The sequence below is a fragment of the Pieris rapae genome, chromosome 12, assembly GCF_905147795.1.
Source record: "Pieris rapae chromosome 12, ilPieRapa1.1, whole genome shotgun sequence".
Lineage (NCBI taxonomy): Eukaryota > Metazoa > Arthropoda > Insecta > Lepidoptera > Pieridae > Pieris > Pieris rapae.
Genome location: NC_059520.1, coordinates 4,286,708 through 4,310,032, shown reverse-complemented (window position 1 = coordinate 4,310,032; position 23,325 = coordinate 4,286,708). Strand labels below are relative to the sequence as shown.

Sequence of the window (23,325 nt, the reverse complement as noted above, 5' to 3'; positions counted from 1 at the left end):
GAGACAGACTTCACTCATACACTTGCCTAAGAACACTGGACGTGTGTTACAAAATACCTGAAGCATAATGTATTACATTATTTCAGATGATGGAATCACAATAGCTGAGGTAATACAAGATAACAAGCACAAACAAACTGTATTGCGACTCTTACCTTCGGATATAACAGATAAGTAACAATGTTAAACGCTCAAATACATTAAAGTACAATTCTCTACAATTTGACTGTTAAATGTCTGCATACAATATTTTTATGTGAAATCTTAGTCAAATCACGAAAACTGACAAAAACTGAATTACGTTGAAAGAAAGTAAGTGTTGCCATGCGTTTAACAAAAACTCGTATCTTTATTTGAAAATAGAATAGCATTATTTAAAATAGCAAATAGAATGACATTATTTAAAATAGAAAATAGAATAATATTATTATCTTTATTTGAAAATAGAATGCTTTTATTAAACTATTATACTTATATACTTTTATTAACTAAATATCTCTCATTTAAGGCTTAATTTTTTTAAACCTTAAATGAGAGCTAATTACGAAATTTTTATAATACTATTGTTTATAGTAGCGTCACACGACCTTAATGTATATTTTTCTTCCAGTCAACCAGATCTTTTAAAATTTAGATATTATGTAAACAGAGATTAATGATTCCATTATTTAATAAATCGTATGGTTAATAATTTCGATCAAGGTAAGTATTGTTAGATGTAAACTTCCAAGAATTATAAAACCGGAATTACCAGACGAGGTCGAAGATGGAATTGCGAATTTCGTAATACATTTACATTTAGCTGTCGGGTTTTATTGGAAGATCTAATCATGACTTACACAGGCATAATATTTTTCCTACTTGTGGTCACTGTTATTAGAATTAATGTTTCCCTATTATTTAATCTTGTTCAATTTTTACAATGTAATGTAACGAAGTGTTAATATAACTTTATATGTATGAATGTGTCGTGTTTGTTGTCATGGTTACTGTACGAGCATAGATTCATTTACACTGAACAAGCCAATTTCTACGACATATCAACAAAAAGCTATTAAATGCTAAAAAAAAACTAACTACGAAATTCGTTAACTGATGGTAGAAACGTCGAACATATAACCTCTTTCTTATTTTAAGTTTTGTAAGACAGCAACAAACTCAACTCCACAATTATATTTATAGATACGATTATTCCTTTAAGTTTTAACTAACGATCGTTGGCTGAACTTGGATTAACTTGCAACGGAATTTTCTATAACACTGGAAATAAGTCAAATCTTTAGACTATTTCGGAGCAGACAGTGACTCAGATCGTGACGTCAGAGGGCGTGGGGACAGCGCACCCCTACCACCCTTCATGACTCACCTACCTGCTTCGATCAAGCTTCAATACAAAATTGATAGTTGCAACCAAAACAATATTTGATAGGCATATTTAGCGTCAACACAAAGTGTTTTACTTGTAAATATTCTCTACTTGGTGAATATATTTTTAAAATATTTATTATAATATACTGTTACTCCATAGAAATACGTAAACAATGAATACTTAAATTCATCCTAACCACTTAAGAATAACCTCAAATTTGTTGACGTTGCATTATCATGATATTGCATTAAACATTAAAAACACTTTTATCAAACTAGTTTTATCAATTGCAATTTATTAATTACTAAATTTGCATTAATAAAAACATTAACGCTTAAACCTGAGGTAGACAGATACAAAAATTGTAGAACTCTCTAATATATTAATTGAAGTGCCATTTTTAATTTCACGAGAAACAATATGGTATCTTGTTAACGTGATACACACGCTTAAACTTAACAATTATAATAACGTTAGGCAAGGCAACGAAAAAAGCTTACAAAATGAAACAAACACGTAATGTAGATAAATTGTTACGTGCAAATGGTTCAAACGTGTTTTATATTCATTGATGATAATTTGGAACAAAGACTCAATGAGTACTGGGAGTGGCCAGCGTTTGTTATCGATAACAGCCAGACTTTCAATTTAAACCGTGCCTTTTTATATTATAAGAAGGTATTACTAGATATCTAAGATGTCTTAGTTACTTAAGATTTCATGTGGAACATGGTGTAATGGTTGCAGCTACTTACAAATGTAAAAGAAAAAACTTGGCTATTAAAAAGAGTGGCGGAGAGTTTATTGCTAGTTCTTCCCTTCCGTTCTACGCCCTTGATTTTAAAACTGGCAGTAAATGTAAAATTAAATGTATAATTATATTGTATATTTCTTTTTTGACGTTTATAAGTGTACATTATGTTACCTACATGAATAAATGATTTTTGAATTTGAATATAAAGTTCATATACTTTTACAATAACTTTCCGAAGTACACAGTTACATACACGACAAATGTATTTCATTTATATTTCCAGCTTATGTAAAACCACGAACAGGGGAAAGATATCTGCTTCACTTAACTGTTGTAAATACCTGAAGCTCGATGAGAAGTGAGATTAAGGTGAAATCATGATGTTAATCTCCTCTTAATACATCTTTAAACACTTGATAGACAACGCGAACGATTAGCATACTTATTGGTTCATTCACTTTTGCAGATTAAGAATCCTTATAGCATCACATTTAAATGGGTCATAAAAATCAATAAAAGATGACTCTTAAGAAATGTATATCGGGGCTTAAATAATCAAAACAAATTCTATACAAGACAGTGATGAAGTTTTTGACGTGACTGTAATATCTTAAGGTTTTATATTACTACCAGCTTACATGTAAGCCATCAAAATATTGGATACGCGAATACAAAGGATCAAAATCTGCACTTTAGTCTAAATTTCGCCGCAGCCTTATCTTGCATTGTCCCTCACCCCAACAAAAGTTATGTCACAAAAACCGCTGTTATACAACAAAAAATAAAAACATAAAAATTCAAAACGTATTGGTACTTTCTGCATGTTGCACGGATCGTAACGATTTAAATTCTAGAGGCAAGTGTTGTGAAAGTGGCGCACAACGAGATATTCATACTGAAATTATACTTCGTTACATAAGATTGATTGCTCAATTGATACATAAACTGATTCTCTATACAATGTCAAATAAACCTACCTACCATAATAAAAGTGAATTTTACGATCACATGCATTCATCGTATGATCGTATGCAACCTTGTTTTCGTATTAAGAACGAAATTATTTCTCGTGTGCTTTCTGTGATAGAGGTTAAGTCAATTTAAAAAAATTTGGCCGAGTCTTTAGCTTCAATATAATAAGTTCTCTGTGTTTCTAACTCTCCTCAATCCTAATACACACATAGTCCTATCCTAATACACATATAATCCTAATGACAAATAACGGTCTATAGGCTAAACAGTTTTGTGAAGGGATTGTGACGCCTGTAGCATCGGGTCTGATTCCTAATCGGAGAGTGTATTATAGTAGTACGTATTTGTAATTTCTTCGCTGGGGCGATGGCAGTGAACCTGATCGAATGCTAACGCGAAATATATAAATACATTGTAAGGTGTTTTGCTAGGTCTAGGGTAACAGCTTAATAATTACAACTCTGAATCTCTGCTCTCTAAATCATCTATACCTACTATTTTATCACATTATTTTTCAAAGCCTATATAAGGTTAAAATTAAAATATTCAAGCTGTAGAAGTTATCTGACATACTTCAATATAAATCTATCAATGGGTCTCAATTTATACTCGTTCATGTCCTCATGCAGTTCGCCCAGACGTAGTAATAACACGCAACAATGAACTCACGCTTAATTCTATTCTAGGCCAACTGGAGAAAACGGTCAATATTTATTTCATGTAACTTTGTATCATTTATTATAATAATGAAAATTTAGTGCATACATTTTTTTCTACATATTTTACTATAAATCTCTGTATTATCTCTCAGAGTTTAGAAGACATGAAGCTTCACCGCATTCACTCGAGTTTTCTTCCAGGCAAATCTATAGTTTTTCTCTTAGAAAATACAACGTAATAATGAGGAGTTCCAAGCAAACCTAGCTATTAATAACATATATTAAACATAAATATTACATAAAATATCATTGCTATGGGTTTATATGTTTGTCATGCTTGAAAGTATGTAAGTGAAAGTAAAAACGAATAACATTACTGTTCGTACGTTTTTACGTTCATAAATGACTTAATATTACTTCCTTAGAACCGTTCTATAGAATTTCAATGAGGTTAATTTAAGTATTAAATGATACTTTGAGAGGCTGTTAGGAAATGTTTAATAGTTATTGAGATTTTGTACAGGATATTGACATTGGAAATTAAATAACTTTATTTAAATTTCGATATTGAACAATCTTGTGACTTGTGAACTGTCACAACCATTTAACCTTATCGAGAGAAAACTATGACTTGTCTTAAAGAAATAATTGTATAATGCAGGAACTATTAGAACGGGTGAGTAATATTCTTTATTTGTTTTATAAGCTTTGAGGCCGTCAGAGTGGAAACTGACAATATATTGCCTTTCTGAAACCAGCCTAAATAAAGTTAAAGTTCATAAATATAAGACACAATAGTTAGTATAAATGTAAGGCCTATAAAATCTACTAAAGTGTGAAGGGTGTGATTGGGTAGTTACTTTAATTAACTCGTTCCTTCATTAATTCTTTATAAACCACCAACATTGTCTAAGTCAAGTATATTTAATAGCTAGTAGGTAGATGTGGGAAGAGGGGCGGGTTGACTGGATTGTGAATAAACCTTTTTGTTCCTTTACTGCCTATTGTCAACGCAGGGCTCATATCCTGTCATAACTTTTTCCGTTTTAAGCTCATTTTAAACGGCTTAAACTCAATTGCAATAAGGGTGACAATTATTGTAGAGTTGGCTTGAATAAAGATTCTAGAATCTTATTTCCTTGGCTGCATACATAAGCTGCTGAGGACACATACATTCGATACTATGCTAAATGCGAATATTGATGCCCACCATTGTTTGAAATTGTTTTGCCCTTATCAGTCTCGAATGTACAGACCACGAATACGAATATGATTTGTCGTCGATAACTAGTTTTTACAACGGGTACTTGTTTTCTATCCATGTTTACTCGATAGCTTGCTTACATGTACCTTCATATTAACCCCAAATTTAGAATTTCTTGTATTATTCTTGATTACTCAAGATGTTATAATATGGAACATCGTGTAGTGGTTGCAGCTTTTGCGTTGTGTTAAAAAAACTTGTCGATTAAAAAGAATGGCGGAGAGTTTACTGCCAGTTCTTTTCTTCCGTTCTACGCCCTTGACTTGAGAACTGGCAGTAAATGTAAATTCACAATTAAGTAATTTAATATTTTTGACGTTCATAAGTGTACCTATACGAATAAAGATTTTTTTTTTTTGGAAAATAACTTGTTCGACGTCCAGGTGACCGAAAAAAAAAATCTTTAATTAAAAATTTATATTAAAAAGAATTACTTAATAATTTGTGTTTCCACCATACACCATAAACTCCTTTTTCATAAACTATGAATATAACAAAAAATATCACTTTAAAAATAAATAAAAACTAAATATTCTTTATCTACTTATGCCACAGTGTATGCATGAAGTTGTCTAATAATAACTTTCATATTTTTTCATTACATTCAGTATTGCTTTATGTACTTCGAAACCATTCGTATTGTAATACTATTGTTTTGAATATAAACCATATGACTAGTATTTTTACGATCTATAAACCTTCTAGGTAAAGAAATTTCCTATCGCAGGTATATATAACGATTCGTTATTACGTTTTTAAGCCACTAACAACTGGTAATTAAAGAAACTGGCACTTATACCACCCTAAGAGAGACGCGATTGGATTATTTTCCCCAACGACTTTCCCCTTACATCTCCTGGGGTTTTCAATGAGTCTAGAATTATTTCAGCTTCGCAAACACATGTAAGTAAATATTACCGTTATAAAAATTTCTAGTTCGTTCGTAGTAATTTCAATTTACTTAATTTAAAAAATTTAATCCTATATATTTTTTGGACGTTCATAAGTTTTGATTTTGAATTAAAACAAAAGAAGTGAATAAAATACTATTTGAAATAAAAACACTTTATCTACATCACAATTACACAAAACAGAATAAAAGAAGACACTAAATATAAACAGGCGTCTTTACTGCTAAAATCAATGTCTTCCAGACGACCCAGACATATTTTGAGTATCAGAGCTAGCGGAGATTTTTTTTAAATTATTGTATTAGAGTGTGTTTTGTTTCAGTATTTCTCAAAGAATTATGAATTTTAAAAATTTAGCTTAATCCGTTCAAATTAAAATTTAAGCTTAATATAAACTTTAGTTTATGCGCCCATATAAAAAATAACACGAGCAAATTCCCAATAAATCCACCTGCATGTGTATCGGAGATTCTAAGAAGTGTACAATGGCGTAGAATGTGGCTCAGGCATTGTTGAGACACGCGCGTTTCCGCTTTCTCGTGGAAAAAATGCACGTTGGAAAGTAAACGCATAAAACGATTTCGAGAATATCACTACACGCTAATTTTAAATGGCTCGGTGGCTGTGACTAATTCACACGGGATTTGAAATTTAAGGATTTAGAAGTATGTAATAAAAATGGCTTATATTTCAGTTTTCATTTATCACATACTTTTTTACACATTAAATAAAACTGACGTGCTAAAACAGCTGTTATAAGTAGACATCTACAAGAACACTTTACAGTTAAGGCAATCACAGGCAAAAGAAAACCTTATTTTTTTTAAAATACATTATAAAGCAGTTTTATGTATTTCAAATTTGGAAGACTTCGAGACCATAAAAAATAAAGCAGTTTTTATGGATGTTTGAATTTGGAATAGCAATGAAGGTGTGTCATGGCTTATAATAGACGAACTAAAACACTCGCGGGCCATTAGCAAAGGCGAATCACGACCACAATTCAATCACGATCTCAAGGCAACGCGTTAGGAATCAATAGTTTATGCGTGTTACATTGGCATTTTAAAATACTTGTACTACATTTGCCATTACGCAATTCAACTATAACAGCTGTGTGTACAATGTAAATACAATAAGCTAAGACTCAAATTTCAGTTCGTTAATTTCCGAGCAAATTGCGTTTAAAATTAAATTCCTATACAAATTCTTCCTTTCTTCATTTTAGATATGGTCGAACTGGTCAGTCTATGTGCTTGTACCAGCTTCCACGTTCTCAGTATGCTCATTCGAAACCAGGTATTTCACATATACCGGGACACATATTTCAACTAATCTTTTTTAATGAAAAGCATATATTTTAGAGAAAGGAAACTATACGAAAAACATAAGTACTAGGACTTGGCAGTAACATACGTCAGACTGGCGCCAAGAACACAAGAGCTCCCTGTTCTCCAGCGCTCTCAAACACCCTAAGCTTGATTAACCAAGAGTAAAGTGACCTTCATGCGTCATCAATTCATACCAGTTACATTTAAACCTTTTAAAATCAAACAAATCTGCATAACAAAGAAACAACTTACAATACAACGTGTAGTTTACAAATTGATATTAAGTAGGTACTAAAGAAAGAGAAAAACAAAAATAGTAATGATGGAAGGTAATTAGTTACTTGTCAAATTCTGGTCTATGGATAGACTCTGATGACATTAGACATAGTCTGTATCGAACGTAAACTCGTAAAGAAATTACCATTTCATTTTTTATGCTATCTAGGAAATAACAAGGGTGTAAGGACAAAGCAGATGTCGATAATTTCACGGTACGTTGGGGTTAGTAGTTGAACCGGTCAGAAGCGACCGCAACAGGTGAGGCGTGACCGAGAATCGCTCAATGTTTGTACGGCAAATCAATATTTATCAGTATTTTATTTACGCGTTTAAAACTTTTAAAATTTAGTCTATATTTTCTGCAGCAGTCTACATCTTATCACTTAATTTTAAACGAAATACAATTTAAATAAAGTCGAAATATTTGTCGGTGATTATGTATTTGAGAAAAGTAAATCTATAACGATTTCCTTAAATCATTATATTTTAACAGAATACAAAGTAATAAAACACGAGTAGTCAAATCGTATGAAGGTATATATGTGTGTTTGGATTTGGCTTCTTTATATACGTATGTTTTACATTTCCTCCTTTCTTTAAATAATAACAAGTACAGTGGCGCTACAACCCTATACGGGTCTCAGATTGAATCCGTTTTATTGAAAATTTTATAGACAAGTTGAAGATAGATATTTTCCCCTGTCATTGATTGTTGTACATTTGAGATATGCCAGTTTTTCTGTCTTTTACGTACACTTTTACATACACATTACATACGTTCTTTACATACACATGGATGAGAGTCGCAGGTTTAAAGCCACTCGGTCAACACAGCTTTCTGCCTCCATTTTCTATATTTTATATTTCATCACTATTTTAAGACCGTAAGAGTATCGCTAGTATTCACTTAGCGGTTACAGTGGTTAGATCAATCGTGAACGGAGTTTATAATGTATAAAATGAAATACTTCTATGTTCACAGTATTGAATTGCCGACTACCAGGCGGTATCGCATGACATCTACTATTATAGCTTCCAGCTCATTGATTTGAACGTTTCTACAATGTTCCTTAGATTAGATAAAACATAGACGAGTAATGTCCCGGGCATGACTTGGTTTGCCAGTTATAAAATTTATTTAATCAAATTAGTTTGTGCACTGATGTACGTCATTAATTAGGACATTCCGCTTTTATTGAGTAAAACTTTTTTTTATATATTTTAAACACATGCCATATTAGACCTGGGTTCGAATCAAATCCTGAATTAACATACAAATAAATACTGATTCTTATATTTTGTTGTAGAGTTATCGCCCTAATTAAAAATAAAAACCGATACAATTCAGTCGTTTTAGTTACGAAACGCAAGCAAAATCGTCGGGTATTCGAGTGGAATCTTAGAATAGAACGATACTTCATAAAATGGGTTACAAATGTTCGTTTGTATTAAACCGAAGAAATGTTTTACATTTTTACGACTGTCTTCCTTAGGATAGTTGCAGTTCCGTAAGCATGTACCCAGGTTAATTTTACGTGTTTCTTTAATTGGTCTGCTACTCCAAGATCGTATTATATGTGACCCAATTTTTGTGTAGGCCAAGAAGCCAATGCACAAATTGTAGTATATTATTGATAATTTACTATTATGTATTTTGAGTAACGAGTCATATGGTGTTTAATTAGTTTAATTTTGTTAGTAGTTGTCTACAAATTAATTTATAAATAAAGTTTTTACAAGTATGACAGCTGATAATAAATTGCACGTTTTTATTGATTACAATATATTTTAATTTACTTAAACTAAACTAAAACTTCTACCGTAATCTCTTTAAGTATGAGATTTTGCCGCTCCCTTGCGATTTCCATAAATAACTACACAAAAGTCGATCATTATACAACTTATAAGTAGATTTTTCATATTTCTTGTTAGCAACGACCATTTTAATCTGCGTAGGACTTCGTGACCGTCACAAATATAATCCATTTACATAAACTAACAATTCATTGAAAGAAAACATCTAGACAGCTAAATTTATTATGAATTATGATTAGGGCAGACCCAAGAGAAAAAACATTCAAAGAATAATACACAGGTCAATATCCGTTTATGTACCTGAAACTAAATGCGTACTGATCCTGACAGAAACAAGTAAACAAATTTAAAAATACAGCGTAACATTTCACTTTCATTTTCGCTTATGAGACTTAAAAGATCAAGCCGGTCTCAAGATTGGGTCAAGCGGGAATCTTGGTGATAGCGCCCTTAACTAAGTACTGTATGTAAAAAATAATGAGAGATACATACATATCTTTAAAAACTTATAACATTTTCATTAAATTATATTAAAAAACTTTTACCATAATATAAATAATATAAAGTTCTCTTACATCTGTTACGTACATGTTATTTTGAATTTTCGAAACATTTTTTTATTTTTTTATTTTTCCCGAGACGCGGGCAAAGGAGAAATCATTATATTCATATTATTTTTAAAAACGACAAGTTCTAAATTCTTACGCTTAACAAGGCGGTTACCATTTAAAGTCAAGTTGCCAAGAATCAAAACAAAAATTCAACAATCAATCATCACGAAGCTCGAACTTGGAATGCCTACGTGAAGTTATGCACACTTCAAACAAACGATTGACTTATAGATACTTCAATACGTAATTTCTATGAGCAAGTGTGATGCTTAATGTTAAAACTATTGGTCTTACAAACTACTAATACAAATAGTTATAAAATATTCTGCCTTTACCACGCTTTTGAATAGTATTAGGAACATTTTTTAATTACCTCATTCTTGAACAAACATGTTTGTCATATTTCCAATATTGAACTATCATCATATTAGTTCATTCAATAATTTTCGCGACGTTTCTAAATTTAAAATCAAATTTCATTCTTAAACAAAAGAACTATGAAATCCACAATGATTTTACGATTGCACGACCATGTACACACAGAACTTATAACGAAACTATAAATAGAAAATAATTAAAAAATCTTGGTCTCTTTAAATTAAATCATAAAAATACCAAGAATTGACGTTTGAATCACTTTTGCACATGCACTTGTTTAGCAAACAGGTGACGCATAATATGAACGAGGGGAGCTCTCATTTGCAGGTTTATGTCCCCTTTTTAAGGTGTCTGATCTCACCGGAAGACATACATATAAACAGTTATAAGAAATAACCTCATATAATACGCAAGTCTGTGGTTTCCGAATCGGAAAGCACGCAAGTTTACAACTGTCGCAAGAAAAATATTATACTTATTTATTTAACATTGTAAATAAATATTTTTCTTTTCTTTTTTTATTTATTTATGTTAAATTTAAAAGTATTCTTTCACTTTATGACCGATGCTACGAGCCGATGGGTATATTTTTTTTTTAAACTCCTTCGATATCATAGATAAGATTGTTTCTTCGATGCCTGCACTTATTTTCTATACTCTCTGTCAAAACTGTTTGCTTTCTGGCTTTCTTCTTTATAAAATAAGGCCGTCTGTTGCACTCCAGACACTTCCAACACCACCTGCACCTATTTTTACCATGTACTGAATATACTGGTAAAATGAGTACGTAAATATGAAATGTGGTAATATGAAAACAGTGGACTGAATTCTAAGAAAGTGGTCCGAGAAAAAGCGAGTGGAGCGCGACATATTACCCACTTGCTTGGACCCGCGAAGGTCCGGTCCGGCGAGCAAATCGATCCACACTTTCGCTTGACAATGTATGAAACCATATATACATTGCAGAAATATCTCTTTTGAAAAGAGAATGTAATTTAACTTGCACATATGAAATGTAAATGCTTCTGTATAAACATTAATGTTCAAAATAGATAATTTTGAATATATAGTGCCTATTATTAGTTTGAAATAAATATCAATCTTAACTATCTTTGCTTTATTACTTGAATTGATATTGAGAAAATGATTAATATTTTCTTGTCTCTATTTAAATTATATCTTACAAATAATTTAATTGTAAACTTTGTTTATCACATGAGTTTCCTAAAAAAAATTATGAAAATTATGTTTTCCTTACAATAAAACATTTATCTACATCTAATGGACCTCACTTATTATGATGTTACAGAGAGAATTATCTTATCAGTATACTATGAAAACGATTTCATCAATAATATGATTACAGAATAACAACAAAATTATTATTTTTTATTTTGATTTCACATACAAATACGTGAGGATTTAGAGTAGGTATATCTAAGTACGATCAAAGTAAATAAAAATCTGTATTAATATAAACTATAAACCCCTTTTCTGGTACATAGATTCAAAAACCGCAAACCGTTTCTCAAATCTAGTAATAACATCTAGACGAATCTAATCACATTTATCGAAATTATCTTTTTCCTATCAGGTTATCGCGCCTTACCCAGGTTTCTCACGATTTATTAGATAGTAGACCGATATCGATTAATTTTTATCGTTATAATCCTTCGTAATGACTTAAAAAGAAATTGTTATATTAATATAGAACTGTATCTGCCACTGCATAAGTGACACACCATACAAGGTCGAAGGACATTTATTATCAATTTAAAGTGTTTAAATTTATGATAATAAAACTAATTTAAAGAAAAAAAATAAGATGGAAGAAATAAAAGACGTTTAATTTTGTTATGATTAGGCAATTAATAATTTGTATTAATTACGATAATCGACAATAATTCATTAAATGCTAATTTAATTTTAACGGCTTTACATGTAGAAAATAGTAATTATAAATGTTGTTAGATCATTAATTAATTACAATTGCATTAGATAGAGAAAATTCCAAGGAAAATGTTATTTCATTACGAGCTGAGCTAATTATTAATAAGTTGCTCATACATTTTATTTTATTGATTTGGATTATAGTAGAAAAATACATTTTGAATTGAAAATCTTTTGAATTTAAAAAAAAGGTCGATATTACTTCAATTCATGGGATGTCTTGGTAACATTAGGGAAAGAGTCTTATCGCGAACTATCACTCCCGTATGTCAAAATCTAATACAATTTAACGTACGGGGAGGCAGACTTTCAGGTATTAACAGTTAGTAACTATAATAATTCCATTAATATAATTTATCCTTAGTAGTAAAGAATTTCTGTATAATTATTAAAAATCTGCGTCCGACCAAGTGAATGACCTCGAACTTGAAGAAGCATTAACGATGGTATGTAAACAGATGCGATCTGGCAAATGAAATTTCTAATGAAACGATCGCTTCCGCCTTGGTGCGCGCGCTCCGATGACCAAGACGGAACAGATGGAGAAATTTCGAATGTACGACGAATTCATATAAGCAAACACGTTTTGAAAATTATTTATGTAATATATTACCTTCTAGAGTTGAATTTTTTTTCGATAGCTTCTTCGAACGTCAAATCTTACTTTCCATGACCTTAAATATATTTTGCTTAAGTGTAGCATTACTTACAAACGATTAGAAGCCATATTGTTTTATAATTGGCTTTCAAATATGCACAAACAAAATCAAAGTCGTTATAATCTATCTAAACTTTATACGAACGGAATTCAATAACTATCGGTTGATATCCATTTACTTGCAAGATATCTAGAATGTCCAACATGATTAACCTCTTTAGCGGCTAGTTAAATACCTACCATTTAAGGTTTCCTGTTTTGAGCCTGATGCGATTTGTAATAACCTGCAATTAGCTATTACAGTAATCGTAATCTAGATTCCAGAACTCTTAAAGTTTTATCAATGGTGTCTGGCGATTTAGAATGTCAAATAAGTTTTAAGGTATTATTTTTTTCTTAATGTATTGATAATTTACTTTAAAACTTTGTAGAATAATTTGTTTCGATAATATAATCTGATTTAGTACTAAATCATAGATGGCAAATAAGCAATCCAATTTAGAAATACATCTATATGCTTATTATGTATTGTTAAAATTTGCTTAAACAACAAAGATTTTAAGGGTTTCCTCATAATAACCGCTTTCACCGTTTGTTTAATTTGGAAAACAAAGAGCTATAAAATTACGTAACATAGGAGTTTTGCCTTGCGGAACTCCGTATCATTTTTCGTACATAACTCAGTCAAATGTTACATCTCGTTCCCATGAGTGTAGGCGATAATATAATACTCGTCTCGGTGTGGTGTCCATTTATGGGGAATGGAATATCCATTTAATTAATAGGAAAACATGTTTGGAGCGTTTTTGTACATAGAAAAAGACCTGTTACTGGGGTAATACGTATGCTTGAGAGGAATGATAACGATAGTATTATATACTAATGCGCTTATTTATAAGATTCTGGTACTTTGTGTTTCAAGACAATTCCACAAGCCTTTAGGGGTACTCAAAAATAACTCCAGCCAGATGCTTTAATAATTTATGATTTGCAAAACTCAAAGGGATAATTGAAACCTAAATTCGAACTGTACATGGTTGAGTTTTCCGTGTAATGTGCGTAGACGCCATTTTATTTGGCGTGGCTCCGCGTGTACTGGTATAACCGGTTGGAGTCCGCGAATGGACCTGCTGCCAATCGACATATCAGGCCTACGCCTGCATTGCAATTAATGACTAGTGGTACTCAACAACAGCAAGAGAAGCCAGATTATTTAGTTTGTAATAGAATCGGGCGGCTGCGCAGTATGATCATCTCTAGTTTAGTTAATAAAAGTCAACTGTAAATAATTTCCATAATACACTATGAAGTGGATATCAAATTTTTCCTTTTTTTGGTTCGTCGTTCACGTTAAAAAGATCGCTGTTGTTTCTAACACGTTAATAGATATTTAAACAATTGTTCTTTTGAATAATGAAAATTAAGGCTTTCAGATGGAACTGATATCGTAATTAGTACAATTTAGTGACTAATAGTTACACCATACTTTGAACAAACGATCTGTATGTCTATCGAAGTATGGCGAGTATCCAGGTCGCGATTACAAAACACTTACCGAACTAGTTCACGGACAGCTGAAGATAATTCAATTGTGTGCTACCTGCTTCTCAATATCGTTTATATTTATTTTAAACAATAGCCATATCACATCTGGCGACTACATATAAACGGCGAATATGGTTCTACGTCGTATTAAGAACTAGATTTTACTAACGTTTGATTACGAGCGCTTGATGTAAACGCAACAAGCTGATAAGTTTTAAGGCAAAAATATCGTACCAATATAAAAGTTCTGCTAAGCTAAGCTGTTTTATTGTAATTAATTATGGATGTCTCAAACGATTTTACATTTATATAATAAGGAAATTCGGCAATATAATAAATCTACATAACGAAAGTATGTATTCACATACTTACTATGTTAATCTTTGCAAGCATGGTATAGATTGCTTCGGTGCTTTATGGTATATTATGTTACAAGAGTTTTACATTAGTTTCATGTTACGTCTCAATAACTACACCAAAGTAATCAATATTTATGGAAGCGAAAATCATTTTAAAACTTGATTCGAAAACATCGTACTTTTTCGACTTTCTATCAAAAACATGCGCATACATTAAAGCTTCTATACAAATACTTTAAGGCACGGTAAATTAATTATCTACTATGTATCGTAAATTATTTTTTTTATTAGATGAGGCACTAACTATTCAATTTTAACTAATATGGAAAATGTATTTTCAAGTTACCAGGAAAGTAATTTTTTAATAAATAATAAATTTTATTCTGAACAAACGTAAGGAAAACAATGTAGACTATTTTATATAATGTCTTTTTAAATAAAGAGATCAGGACATAATAATATAGATAATAAAAGTTTGTCAAACTCGTACGTATTACGATACTGACACTGACAAAAAGTTCGTAGCCTAGTTAAAGTTTTAATATACGAATTAGTATTTAGGGAAGTTATTAAGTGATAAGACTGTTTTACCAACAATCAAAACACTTCCTCCCTCGCACACAAGCCTACCAGAAATCCTGTTGCATTTTTAAGAGCCCTTCATTCCCTCCTCTGTTAAAAGCTACGCGTAAAAATTAAAAGCGTCGAGTATAAAACTGCAAGATTTGCGCCACGTAAATATCAAATGTATATATTAAGAGGTTAAAAATGTAAAATTAATATTATATTATCTATAGCATCACAAAAGTAAAGGAAGTAAAGATTTAATTATGACATACTTAATAACTTTTGATAGCCCATAAATAAACATAATAATTAACATAAAACATCTGCAAATTGTCCATAAAGTTAGGTGAGTAGTAGTAGAGTAGTGTGCAACTCATTTCACAACAAGTACATAGTCTGTGGAATGCAAACCTGCCATCACTATCGACCTTGCATCTTGCCAACTGACCACTCACATTTCTAGATTTAAAACTAACATGATTTTATATTCGCAATTGCTATGATAGCATTTATTTGTACAACTGGGGTCAACAACCTAATAAAATGACTAAAGATTCTGGAAGAGTTCCAAAATAGAATAGGCTAACATGTGGTTTGGTTTTAGTACTTTAGCGAGGACCTACTTATGATTTTTTAATATGATCATAATAATTTGGGAAAAATTATACAATAAGGTGTTCACATTTACTACATTAATAATGTTTTGTGTACTCTACGCTTGATTATGCAAACATTCTTAGAAATAAAAATTAATGAGGGAAAATTAAGAGCATTCTTAGAAATACTATGAAAAAGCCATTAAAAATACTACTAAGTAATAATTATTTCAGTCTTTAAACAATATCTTGTCTTACAATTATTAAAACTTTATATGAAATTATCATTTTTTATTCCTTAAAGAAACAAACAAATATTTTTTTTACATATTGTGAGTTATTCTATTAAGAATCATCAAATTAAGTAATAATATAATTAAAAGCAAACAAAATCCTAGTTACTTAGTTTTACTTTTGAAAGGTACAATATATTTTTGGTGTGTCTAACAAAAATGAATTTGAAAAATGTTTAGGAATATTTATTGGTAGATAATGTTCATGTACTTTTTTATATAGTTTAAGTACTTTTTAAATAAAGTAAATGGATAAAATATTCAAACATTAAGGCATTTATTTAAGTAACATTCACAATTACAACTTTTGAGAACTTTGACATTTGTTGATTATTATTACAGTAATTTTTGTTGTATGGTATTTTCATATTGCATAAACTGTATTCACCTATTTTACACAACTTTTATAAAACTGTTAGAGAAAGTGTTATTAAAAAGTTTACAAGTAGTTTATACATGCCAAATTTGAACAAACCTACTGTAAACCCGATAAATATTAATAATAGAAAAATAATTACGGTAACTGCCTTACAGTAATTTAATAATAAATTAGAGAAGAGATGATAATATAGTTTACGTATTTACACCAAGAATTCAGTGGGTTACGCTTATTTGCAATTAAACAACACGTTTCGAAGCATGAACAATTATTAGGACGGGAAGAGATTAATCTCATAAACTTATATACGGTTTAAATAACGGCTTCATTGGCAATAGACATGAAAATTTTAAATACATACCCAAAGCTCGGTTCCCCAATTCATTTTTACGTTGAAATCACACAATTTTCACAAAACACATTGAAATCTCACTAGCACTAGTGGATAGATAAAATTGATATTATTCCCATCAGTAAACAGATTTCTGCTACGCTACACACAATTAAAATATTCTGTAAATTTTTCACCACTTCACTTCAATCTCCATACACAAAACATGGCTGACTGCAAGAACCAGACACAGATTACGTTGGATACCCCCGCAGGCCGCAACCCTGACAAGATGACATTAACTGTTTGACACTTGGATGAACTATCAATTGACTGGCAATTGACAATTGGCTTGTAATATAGACTTACGATTGCATATTACCTATATATCATTAAACAATTTTTTTTTGTTATAATATCATTTGGACTTAAATTTAAAATGTCTTCTTGTATGGGAGACCAACGTTTACTTTTGCTTTCACTTTCTTCACTAAGTACTTCAACGTAGCTGACGCCGATGATAACAAATTTTATTTTCATATAATATGTTAAGTAAAAAAACTCCCTTTACTAGGAAAAAAAACATATCAAGTTAAAGATTCAGGCGGAAAAGGATATATGGATGGGACGGGATTATTTTTCATAATAATCAATCTACTAATAAGGCCTTTTTTTATAGAACAGGGGGCAAACGGGCAGGAGGCTCATCTGATGTTAAGTGATACCGCCGCCCATAGACACTATCCATGCCAGAGGGCTCGCGTATGCGTTGCCGGCCTTTTAAGAATTCGTACGCTCTTTTGTGAACACAACATGACGACACTCTATGCTTAAACAATTTTCAAGCATTAATTGATACTTGTCTAGATTATGGAGTGCTCATAAAAATATATTAAACCTGTTGGTCGTTGTAGATGTGATACTTGATTATTATCTGAATGCTCTTTAATAAATGAAATCTAAACCAGTCTATCTGAACTCTTCTTAACAATAAATATTTTTCTTTTGTATTTTGTCAAATCGAGTTTACCGTTTATTGAAAAACGGTACGCTCACAATAAAGAGACGTTCTCAGCTTAAAAGATGATGCAAAAGGAAGGAACAAAAATGATTTCATAATGTTAATGGATTTAAATACTAAAATATATTAAAAACTACGTCTGATGAAATGTTTTATTCAGTTATCTTTAACACGCGAAATGAAAATTTTTATTGGTTGAGTTTGCTGTGGTAAAATTGACCCGTCAGACTTTCTTCGTTCAAATTTATTCACCAGTTTCTGAAAATAATAACCGGATAAGTTATTAGACCTAAGCGAGAGATATTTTTATTTTCGTGATAGTTAAAAACATTATTCGATATACCAGGTATGTAGCAATTAAGATGATTTTGCCGTTCACAATTAAAAAAAAATTACAATACTGTGATTACAATGCTTTGAGTGTTAAAAATATACCTCATCAGCTTCGAACAGTACATGATGGCTGGATCTTCTCGATGTTGGAGGGCCAGTTACCGATGAAGTGTGCGAATGTGAGAGAGAACCCTACAAATAAACCTATTATTAAACAATTATCTTATAACGGAAAAAACAAATGAAAACTGTATAACTTTTACCCACTATTTTGTACGTGGACGTGGCGTACTAGATGTCACATCTAGTTCAAACTGACGTTAGAAATAAACGTTTTTAGCGACGTAGAACGATAGCTTACGAAATATTTTACCAAATAAACCACAGATGGCAATGAAATATGAAGAGTTCTTTGTAAAAAAAAAAATCTTACTTTTTAACGTTATTTTTTGTCAACAACTGTTTCCGAGTGTCGGCAATTATGTCGTAAGTTTTATATTATATTTCTTTAATTATCATACGTGAAAATAAACTTGAATATTTGTACTTTATGATTATGATAATATTTTATAGTTTTAAATGCGAAATTGAGTTTGATTTCAACTTTAAAATATTATTGTCATGGGTATCTAATTATTAAAAAATGTATTTTAATCTATATCCTTAAAGCTATTCTCTAGTATTTTTTACATAGTTCTAGTAATTATATTCCAACAGATCCTAATGGTTTTTGTTGCGATGTATCGGGCGCGGTGCGCGCGGGTCTAGGCCGCGCGAGTAGCTGTACAGGTGACATGAAAACAGTCGTACAGCCCGTGCATGAGTGGAATTTTATTTTAAACTACTTAAAGCAATATAAAACCTTGATAGCAGGAACAAAGCCGAATTCTCTGGGCAATGGTTCAGTTTGTACGTTATAATAAAAACCATCTTCAGATGCAACCGATACTATTGAAGGCCGTGCTGAAAGCTGTTGCGCGAGTAAAACTGGATCAGCATCTTTAATAATAAATTATAAAATATGTATTACATAAAAATATGATTTTTGTTAGTAGAAAAGGGTGTTTTAAGAGGTACCAATATTGTACATACAGTAACAAAAAATTATTAAATCTAAGAAAATTGTAACAATTTTATTCATAAAGTAAATATACCTACATAAGTTCTAGGAATCACTTAAAAGAGTGATATGTTAAATTAGTTTGTTAAAAGGTTAATTAGAATTCCTATGAACAGTTAAGTCTACACTTTAGACTAAGTACTTTTGTTGTGCTTAATTACTTGAAAATATACTAATTATTTTTTAAAATTAAACGTGTGCCAATAAACACCAACATCGACTTCGTACCAATATTCATTCCTTTGACGACTCGTCTAGCTTGAACAACCCTACCAGCACTTCTCCTAAATCGAATGCCCTTTTCTGCTTCACGCCTTAATCTTTGAGCTGCGGAAGCTGATTCAGCAATAGCCATTGCTACGGGACTCATGCCAGATCTTTTAAGATTGATATCTATTAGATAGCTCAAACAAATCGCGTTTGATAAAGTCATATCGCTAGGCTGAAAATGAAAAAAAATAATTAAGGACTACAAACTATTCAGGTTGTCATAACTTTCAGTTTCAAAGTGTATTTTCTCTATAAATGTCGTAAAAACCTCTCACAATTTATGGACAAAACTTCTTATGTGTATCCATAGGTTATCGTTTTAGAGCAGACCATTAATAATTTAAGTACTTAGTTTGTACGCACGCTTTTTTATGTCTATACTAATATTATAAAGAAAGGTAGGGGTTAATCGCCAAATCGTTTTTACGTGGTAGTTGGATTTGAAAAATAAGTCGGCTGAAAAACGGCCGAACAAAATCGTTTCTTACGAACGCTAGCTCAACGGTGCCTACAAAAATTTCACGAATGTAGACAAAAAAGAAAGTAGATATAAAAAAATTCCTTCGACACGTCTAGGAAAAAGCTAGTGCACGGAATTTATTGCGGTTTTCACCATTATCAAAAATTAATTATGTTAAGGAAGGTTTAGGTGTAAGGCGAAGCGAGTCGCTAAATATGAAAATGAATGGCATTACCGATCCAATATTATTTACGCTTATGTCAAATGATCTTAGTGGTGTTTTGACCAATCCTATCGCACGGGCCAATAAATCGCCACAAGTTGGAGGGTTGGCTGCATTCATCGCTGACCAGACACCAGCTGGGGGTTTTTGTATAGGAATTGGTGATATACCGCAGCCTGATATGTTTAGCCTGAAAAAAAATCTCTTTCTGTCAAATGGTGGATACTATTTGAGAAAAAGAGACTGGTGACTTTAGCTAAAACGATGCAATTAGACTGAATTCTTTTAATGAATAAGCGAATGATGAACAAGGCTTTAAACACAAAACCGAGCGAACATTAAATACATATGAAAATTGTACTTATGAAATTACTTAATATAGATAGATACTTGACTATAAATAATAAAGTTTGTATTAAGATACTTACGATGTAAGGTTACATCCTCTAGCTAAAGACACAGCAACATGAGCGATACCATCAGATCCTAGTTTATTATTCAGCCTTAAATCCAATGTTCGTATGCCACAACTAGCATGATTAAGGACTTGGGATATCATTTCAATGCCTGACGGACCTAACAGAAAAAAATCTGTTAATTTGCTGATTGATACTGAAGACTGATGGTTTATTACTGAAATTAAGACTGTACTTAATACTGTACATTAAGATATTGATAAAAAATGTACTATTTTAATTTGACATATGGGATTTGCGCTAAGTCTCATTTCTGAATCTCACCATTACTCAGAAACTTTGTACGATCCGCAAGGTTGCAAGATTAGCTTCGGATGTTGAAAGAATTACAATTGTTAACAAAATCGTATCGACCGCTATAGGAAGTCAAAGAGTAATTATATATTTCATAAAATAGAGCAATGCTGCAGTCAGAAACTACGAACCAAAAACATTATCAGCCAAAATCAGGTTTCTTAATTTATCATGTTTGGACATAAACTTGGCGATATGACTTGCTCCCTCATTCCCAATTTTGCAATGACTAAAGTCTAAAGTTTCTAAATGTATACTATTTGATAGTAATCCTCTGAGTATATATTTTACTCTTTGGCAATTCATATCCGTTCTTGTTATTCTGTAAAAAATGAAAACACAAATGTTTTCATTACTCCATACACCAAAGTCATTATTTATAGTATATCTTTTACAAATGGTAACAATAGAACGTAGAATAATTTCATTGATTTTAGAAATAACAAATGAATGATATATTTTATTGTATTCTTACCTTAAAACTTTAAGTAAATTACAATTTTGAAGTCCTTTAGCTAAATTTTTTGCATCATTATTTGTGAATTGGAATTGGTCACGTCTATATTCAACTCCAATTGACCGTAACTGATAAGTTATGTGTAGTTCAACTAATTTGTGTAAATTGCTTAGTGCAGCATGCAGAGATATATGATCTAAAAAATGGTTAATACTTTTTGTATTAGTAATAAAAAAGTTATGAAACCTCCTTTTCGAAACCTTGGCCGTATATGTTAGGAGAATCACGTTTGAATTCGAATACACAATTTGTATTATCCTATTCGAGTGTCGGATCAACCCTTCTAGAACGGAGACTAGGGATATGAATGCACCCACCTCTTGACACTTCTTCGTTTGTTTTATAAAGTTTATTTTGGTTTTGCTTTTGAGTTGTAATCAAATCAGCCATCTCTGGAGACGTTATTCTTTGACTAATTATATCGGCTGGTATTAAACGTCGTATCGATAACGACTCTATGTATGGACCACAAAGTTTTATTAATGCTTGAACCTAGAAAAAGTATTATAACTTAATCTATTTACATAACTTATTTATTAACTTTTATCACAAAAAAAATAATTTAATTAAACCAATTTTAATATCTGTTAAATATTTATTTTAGATATTTTATTCCAAAACAAGAATGATATTAAAATCGTAGAATTACTACCTTTTCTGGGTCATACTCTCGGGGGTTCATGCTCTCTAAAATATCGGCACAGTATCTCTCCATAAAAATGTTAATCCATGGTTTGTCGCCAATAGCTTCAACGTAATCCGACCATTTGGAGTAGTAGCATCTTTTCCAAAAAATATCATTCTTTATATTGTCTACCAAAATCTGCAGTGGTAGAGTGGTGTTCAAAATTTCTAAAAAATACTCCCGATCCTTTTGTACCAACTCTTCGAGTTTTGGGTAACCTAAAATATATTTAAAAGTACATAGGTATATTAGGTTGCCTGGAAGCAATTGCTTATAAGCTACAAAGCCATCTGTTGGAGACGCCCTTTATATTTATGTCCGTATTTTATACTCAGATATTGTTTGATTGTGTGCAATAAAGTGTAAATAAATTAACAAATATTTGTAATAATAAAAAGAGCCTAGCTAACCTTGGTAAGACTTAAATAAATACGTTCTCCATAGTTTTCGCTAGCTTTTAAACATTTCTATATTACGTAAATCTACTTACGTACCACTCCAATTTCTATTTAAGCTTTCAATACATAGTAAAACGAGGGATTTCGGATGTTTTAAATCCCATTCAAAATCTTCTGCTTTTATAATGCGGTTACATTCCAAGTTCGGGTTATTTTTATACGCCAAATATGTGTTTTTGTTAATATTTGTGGAAAATTTCATTTTCCTCATACAAAAATTATGCTAATCAAATTGTCTATCTATATCTATAAGCTTATTGATTAAACAAGGCGTATAACTATAACAACACTCCATAAACCTATCTCCCGCCTATTTATAATGAAACAGTTTATTTGTAAGGTCGCTTATGAAACATAATATTATTTAATAACATCAGCTATTTTTCTTTAGTGAATTTAGTCGTTGAAACATCCATATTTATGTTTTTGTAAAATCTAAACGAAGAA

At 31.1% G+C, this 23,325-nt stretch overlaps 2 protein-coding genes across 5 annotated transcripts in view; both read right to left on the bottom strand.

Annotated features, from left to right (window-relative positions):
* LOC110993729 (formin-binding protein 1-like) overlaps positions 1-17,283 on the bottom strand; it is a 42,744-nt gene extending 25,461 nt beyond the window's left edge. For 2 of the 4 annotated variants that reach the window (XM_045630422.1, XM_022260081.2), the window contains exon 1: positions 17,052-17,283. In XM_045630422.1, coding sequence (XP_045486378.1) covers positions 17,052-17,075 — 24 coding nt within the window. In that variant the 5' untranslated portion in view covers positions 17,076-17,283. The remainder of the gene's footprint in view (positions 1-17,051) is intronic. The other 2 variants (XM_045630424.1, XM_045630425.1) reach the window with 1 other exon arrangement.
* A 915-nt stretch (positions 17,284-18,198) lies between these two features.
* LOC110993717 (dynein regulatory complex subunit 5) lies at positions 18,199-22,726 on the bottom strand (the record flags this gene model as incomplete). The annotated part of the gene is made up of 10 exons (XM_022260069.2): positions 18,199-18,300; positions 18,478-18,567; positions 19,238-19,374; positions 19,724-19,937; positions 20,461-20,638; positions 20,877-21,024; positions 21,350-21,540; positions 21,694-21,871; positions 22,053-22,227; positions 22,388-22,726. Coding segments are annotated over 10 exons (1,752 nt in total), but the record flags the coding sequence as incomplete, so codon positions are not given.
* Positions 22,727-23,325: the final 599 nt, after the last annotated feature.